The following is a 7,109-nucleotide window of genomic DNA, read 5'->3' as shown; positions in this document are numbered from 1 at the left end:
CCAGAAGATGGCAGTAGCCCTGTGGCCGCACTCTGGCCGCCGTGACCCTTGACCTTGCGTGATCGTTTCAGCCCAGCCCATTTCTAACATGGCGTCTGTAAACAAAAAAAGGAAAGTTGACCGCGAGGGCCGCCGCTTCCAGGACAAGTGGAAATTTGAGTATTTTTTCACTGAAATACGAAACAACTGTGTCTGCCTAATTTGCCAAGTGACTGGCTGTTTTCAAGGAATTCAACATCAAGAGGCACTACCAGACGAAACATGCTAGCTACGACAAGCTAACTGGGAACAAACGCGGTAAAAAAGTGAAGCAACTGGAAGCTGTTTTAACGGCACAGCAAAGCTTTTTCACAAGAGTCCGTGAGTCAAATGAAAATGCCACAAAGGCAAGCTACGAAGTGGCAACGCTGATTGCAAAGCACTGCAAACCTTTCACTGAGGGTGAATTTATTAAAGACTGTGTAATGAAAATGGTTGAGAAAATTTGTCCCGCGAAGAAGCAAGAGTTTGCCAATATTTGCCTGGCTCGTAATACTGTGGTACGGAGAATTGAAGACGTTTCATTAGATATTAAGAGACAGTTAGAGGCAAAAGGAACTGAGTTTGACTTTTTCTCGTTAGCGTGCGATGAAAGCACGGATGCGTCCGACACCGCTCAGTTACTGATCTTTTTAAGAGGAGTGGACAATGACATGAACGTGAGTGAAGAGCTTCTGGACCTCCAGAGTCTGAAGGGCCAAACAAGAGGAACGGATTTATTTGTTTCTGTTTGTTCCACCGTAAAAAAACCATAACGGTCAAATTTCCATGGTTAGTTACTACTACTACATTCAAAGAATGTCAGGCTAAATAGTCGGCCCCCACACATTTTCACCTTACCAAATCTGGCCCTCTTTGCAAAAAGTTTGGACACCCCTGATCTAAGATATTGCACACCCCGAAGTTATTGCACAGAAGGGGTTGTGTGTATATTTATTTATTTATATATATATATATGTATGTATGTATATTTATATGTGTATTTCAGCAACACGCTTATTTATTTATTAACTTGTTTATTACCTATGAATGTCTAAAATGTATTTTTCTGTGTCTATATTCTCAACCCTCTTGCTACTGTGACAATGAAATTTACCAAATACGGGATGAATAAAGTTATTAAATCTAAAAAAAACACTGTCTCTGCCCAGCCAATTGCGTCCTACCATTTAGGCAACCGCCTACTTTCTATTACGTCAAATCTAGAGGGCGGAGACAGTAACCTTCCAGCCAATTGTAGCGAAGTACATAAATAATTCATTCTAATGCACATGAGCCTCATCCCTGACGTGTGCCTGCCAACGCACGTAGCTTATATGAGTGGATGACATTTAACAACAAGCTAACGCCCCCCTTTCCCCACCGTTTCTCCCCCTTCTTTTGACTGCGACAGCTGGCAATGTGTGGCCCGACCACTTGAAGTTCAAACCGTAAGGTGAGTACTCATTCGGGTTCTGTTTGCAAACGGACGATGGTAAAAAAAAATCCCACGTCCGACGCTGATCTGTGTGCTTTGGGGGTCGTCCCAGTTGACTAAAGTCGTGAACATTCGCTCCGTCAAAGACGTTTGGACGTATTCATACGTGATCATCTTCGTAAAATGATTTATGATTGGCGATCTGCTCGTATTCGTAATCAGGCGATGGGCTGCGATTTTTACACGATTTTTGTTAGTAATCGTAGGCCTGCTCGTAATAAAACTAGTGGACAAGGCACGATTGTAAGGATGGAATTCAAAGTACTCTTATGTAACATTGGAGCTTTTTAAATTAAAAGCTGTGATGTGGTGATCAAAATCAAATGTTGCTCTTGGAGGGTTTTTTATATTTTTTTATAGTTTGACTCAAATTATTTACTCCAAGTCACAGTGGATCTGTTTTTAACTGTCTTTTTTTAGGGTCACCTCAGTGAAACCCCTCTGTTGGGACCCCCTATTTAGAATTTCAACCTCTATTTGACCCTTTAAAGGTCATACTAATAAATAATTGACAGCAAATTAAAACTCTGAGCTTTTAGTGGTCACTTGGAACAAAAAGACTGCATGGTTTCGAATATTATTTATTATAAATTCAATAAAAGCACATGTTCAACAACTGTACTACATGTTAGGGATGGGGACCTCCTCCAAATAGCTCCCAATATGATTTGCGTACAAGGCACGGAATAAAAAATGATCTTTAAATACGCCAATTACAAAATCAATCTTTGATATTCTATGAAATGATTAACTATATGGAAAAGTAAATGATGTTTCATCATTCTATCAAAAACATGCCTTTCACATACTTAAGTAGAACATTTATGCTAATAATACAGCAACACTATATTATTGTCTTTCTAAACTCATTGCTTGCCATTGACATTGATAGTTGTCCAATTCATTTTAATTGTAAGGACAGGTTTTCAGCGCTATTGACGGCAGTAGACGTTCAATACATTTTGATTAGGTGGCAAATGAACAATAAACATTCATTTTCTCTGCCTAGTCAAAATAAATTACACGTCTGGTGTTGTCAATGGCCGCCAATGACATAACACGATATATTGTTACAACCTATGCTTCATCCTACTACTTTTTGGGCATACTCGGTAATTTCTCATATTATTCTTTTCTTAACTGTTGTTGTTTAATTGCTTTTGATTGATTTTTAAAGTGCTTGTTTTGTTTATAGAATTTTTCTTATTTCCTTCTGGCATTTGTGCAGAATAAAGCATTCAAATCAAGCACCCCTACTACACAATGCCTATATTTTCATATATACGTCCCTTTTATTTACTGCTGTAAGATCACCATAATGCTCAAAATGTAAACATCCATTTGTTGGGTTTCTGTCAAACTTGTCCATACTTCACATCAGGAATAGTTAAACTATGGCATCAATAAACCTAAGTCAAGTTTAAACTTGACCTCGCGGTTGGTGGGCCTTGCTTCACTTTCACGTGGTTTATTTCGTTCTCATTTTCACCATTTGTTCATACAAATTGCACCATTTGTGCAAGCAGGAACTATAAACGCAAAGCCATGTTCTCAGGAAATCAAGTGTTTTTTAACTTGTAGCTCTGTATTTGAGTCAGACTTGTATCAAAACAAGTACTATGGGTTGGGGGATGGAGTGTTTGTGTGTGTGTGTATGCACGATTGCACTATTTACAATCTGGATGGTCAAAGGGCTTCTTTTGGCTGCCTTCCCAAGTAACACTATAAAAACCTCTATACGCTCAAACATGCACACGGAAACAATGGCGGCTTCAATTACGCAATGTGGGAAACAGACTGTGGTTGAGCTTTTACCTTTGCTCAAAATTCTGCGCAAACATCTTAAAGCATCATTTATTCTCTTGTTTTAGCAAGGCTATGTAACGCAACTACAACGTTGGGGCAGTTCCGATTCTGGATGGGAGATTGCACCATTGATTGGTTCTTTCTTTAGTCCAAGCAGTAGCTCTCTAAAAGCCTTCCTGGCAATCTCATTGGTTATTTTTTTGTCTTTTACAGATACTGTGAAATTTTGGCTGAGGACCAGTCTGTTGTATGAAGGGTGGGTTTTCTGTGGGTGCTGTGAAATTGGTCATGAAAAAACAGCAAAGATAACACGGACTGAGTTTGGCACAATTTCATGGGATGTTTATGAAATGCCATTTTGTCCTGGACTTTCACATGGAGAGTTGTTATCGTTGCAATAAGACTGAATGATTAGATAAATTGCTTTGAATAGAATGTTATTCTGTCCATGACTACAACGATTCACCAACTGGAGTATTTGTCTTTTTTTTCCCGCACAAATATTGACTTAATATCTTTTATCTGTTGAGATAAAACCCTGAAGGGCTGTGCCAGTTTTTGTCATTATCTCTTGACAAATATTCCCTCTTGCACGTGAGAATTTATGAATCATCAATTAGCATAGATCAACTTTCAAAAGCATCTTAAGCAACCCTGATTTGAAAGCTTTATATTCTATTATTGGAACATTCTGGAAGTTGGCTGGCATCTTTTTATTAGTTTTGCACCAATACCATTGAAGATAAACTCATTGGCGGTGGCCATTTGTAAGAACAAATTTTAGTTTTCCCTTAGTTGTCTGCCATTGACAGGCTTCATTTGGTCACTTGTGGCCAACCCTCCCACTTTAAATGCATTGGACCGCTATTGGTGATAAACCCATTGAAATTAACAGCACAAGGATGATTGGATGCCACACAATTAGACGTCTATCCTCATCTTGGGAATCTCAAATAGTAGCCTCGGCACGTTATTTCTTAGTACTTCACAATAGTCATTTGTATTAATATTTTTTAGCATGCAACATCATACATTGTGTAGGGTACACGGTCGATTGGTCACCGATCTTTTGGTCGCCGGTCTTTTGGTCGCCCGGAAGGTTATTGATAATTACCATTTAAATCGTTGCTCAAATTCCCTAAATACAAACTGCGAATTACTATTTAGTCATACTTAATGCCCTATTAATTATTAGGCTAAAGAAATGCTCCAAATTTCCCGGACTTATTGTTTTTTGTTGGAGAACTTGTTAAGACCCTGACTGACGTAGCTTCTTAAAGGGACAACGCATGTACATACAAACTCTTATACACTCACACGTCGGCTCAGTGAAACTGCTCATGGCCATTGTTGGCTTTTATTGATGCGTAGACCGTGTTGTTTTACCTTGTTTTGGTCGCCGCTCTTTTGGTCGCCTGTTGTCGCGGTCCGGGCGACCAAAAGACCGGCGACCAAAAGACTGGCGACCAATCGACCGCACACGATTGTGGTACATGCGTAGACCGTGTTGTTTTACCTTGTTTTGTCGCCAGTCTTTTGGTCGTCGGTCTTTTGGTCGTCGGTCTTTTGGTCGTCGGTCTTTTGGTCGCCCGTTGTCGCGGTCCAGGCGACCAAAAGACCGCGACCAATCAACCGCACACGATTGTGTAGTGAGACTTCAGCATTTGTTTTCCCAGAATGCCGCTGGCTCGCAGCTTATCCGTGACGTCCCTTCCTGGGATGGAGGAGTGGGACGAAGATTTTGATTTGGAGGACGCCGTACTTTTCGAAATTGCCTGGGAGGTCGCAAACAAAGGCAAGTGTTTTATCGAGATTATTAGCAAAACACTCCAACACACAACGCTTCACGTCATGTTGCTTACGTGCAGTCGGAGGTATCTACACAGTCATCCAGACCAAAGCCCGCCTGACGTCAGAGGAATGGGGGGAAAACTATTTCCTAGTGGGCCCTTACATTGAGAGCAATGTACGTACACAAGTGGAGCTCATTGAGCCCACAAACCCTGTGCTCAAGAGAACCATTGACAAGATGAACTCCAGTGGGTGTAAGGTAAAATAACACCACAGGTGCGCAACAAACACACACACACACACACACACACACATACTCACTCACACACGCATGCCAAAGTTAGAACTGAATGTCCCGCTGAAGAACAAACTTACTCCTTTAATGTAGCGGGAGTGATTTTAACTCTCGTGACATTTCCTAGCAAAGGTTAGAGGTTATATGAAATTCTTTTCCCTAGAAGACACATGCACACACAATTAAGCGCTGGATTTGTGGTCCGCAACTGGAGAGGGTGGGTTCATTTTAAAGGGATATTTTTAAATAAACTCATGTGGTACCACATGACAGTTTCAATGAACTGCCAGGGCAGAATAAGTCTATGACTAAGTTTCAATTCTTATTTTAATATTGCTCTTTGAATGTGATGTTTGCTAATGATTATTGATAACCAACCTTTTTTCTAATGAGGTTGGAGAAAGAATGCTAACATTGCAAAATGGAGGGAAATTTTGCTGAAATTTTCTGTAAATAATGCAGCAAGCCTTTACTCATTCACTACCACAGTCATAGGCATCAAATCCATTTTGACTATGATAATTTGCATTAAGTGATTAGATTAGATAACTTTATTCAGGCCATATTCGGGAAATTTCATTGTCACAGTAGCAAGAGGGTGAGAATACAGACACAGGAAAAGACATTTTAGACATAAATAAATAGGTAATAAAAACATTAAAGTATGGAGTATAAAATATAAAGTAGAATATCAAGTAAAGTATTAAAAAACAATAAAACATACAAACAAAAGATTTTAAAAAAGCTGTAAAAACACAGAATACGAGTGAGGATTTAGGGAGCTACTGCCACTGGCTGCCGCTTGAACGGCGCCATTTTGATTTTTTTTTTATAGATTATACATAGATTAACCTTTATCCATCCCATATCCAGGACATTAAATTTGTAGCAGTAGCAAGCACAGACACAGGAAAATACAATGTAGACCTAGTTAAAGCTGGAACCACACACGGGAAGCCAACACAAGGTTCGGATCTTCTGCAGATTGAGGTCCTTTCTGGCATTCATAGTGGTTGATGTCCAATTTTATTTGACTGGTGGCCTGGCAGCGATTGACCCATTTTCGATGCTATTTTTCCTTCACTTTGGAATGTCTGGTCATATAGTATTACTTAAACCAAGGGCCTAAAGATCACACTCTTAAAACACATCACAAAAAAGCGCCAGCGATAAAACACAGGTTGGCATTTAAATGTATTCCCAAAAACATTTCCCAGATTCATGCAAAATTTGAGGTATTTGAGCTTCAAATACACCGTCAAAGAATACTACTACATCCGCCCTACAGCATGCGTCCTGTCTCACAATTTGAGTTACAAGCTCAGTTACAGAACAAATTGAAATCAATCCTGTACAGTGATAAAAGCAAAAATATCCCTCTTTCATATTATACATAGACAGATAACATTGAATAATGATTTCTTGCATTTGAAGGCAGCAATCTCTTCTTAACTTTCAACAGGTGTACTTTGGCCGTTGGCTCATTGAAGGCAGCCCTTATGTGGTTTTGATCGATGTGGCCTTTACTGCTTGGTGTCTGGACACCTGGAAGAGTGAGCTGTGGGAGCTCTGTGACATCGGCGTTCCATGGTTCGATCGCGAGGCCAACGACGCCGTGCTATTCGGCTTCCTCACGGCCTGGCTCCTGGGAGAGGTCAGATCTTACCGCCAAATTCCAGACATAAACCTCTAAGCGCTAAC

The 7,109-nt window shown here is 40.1% G+C and overlaps 1 protein-coding gene across 1 annotated transcript in view; it reads left to right on the top strand.

Moving 5' to 3' along the window:
* Positions 1-1,320: 1,320 nt before the first annotated feature.
* gys1 (glycogen synthase 1 (muscle)) overlaps positions 1,321-7,109 on the top strand; it is a 14,678-nt gene continuing 8,889 nt past the window's right edge. Inside the window, exons 1-4 of the mRNA XM_077618173.1 lie at positions 1,321-1,474; positions 4,999-5,117; positions 5,191-5,372; positions 6,871-7,062. Of these exons, the coding sequence (XP_077474299.1) occupies positions 5,000-5,117; positions 5,191-5,372; positions 6,871-7,062 (492 nt within the window). The 5' untranslated portion in view covers positions 1,321-1,474; position 4,999. The remainder of the gene's footprint in view (positions 1,475-4,998; positions 5,118-5,190; positions 5,373-6,870; positions 7,063-7,109) is intronic.

The sequence above is a fragment of the Stigmatopora argus genome, chromosome 14, assembly GCF_051989625.1.
Source record: "Stigmatopora argus isolate UIUO_Sarg chromosome 14, RoL_Sarg_1.0, whole genome shotgun sequence".
Taxonomy (NCBI): Eukaryota; Metazoa; Chordata; class Actinopteri; order Syngnathiformes; family Syngnathidae; genus Stigmatopora; species Stigmatopora argus.
The sequence above is the reverse complement of the archived record's forward strand: the minus strand, read 5'-3'. Positions and strand labels throughout refer to the sequence as shown.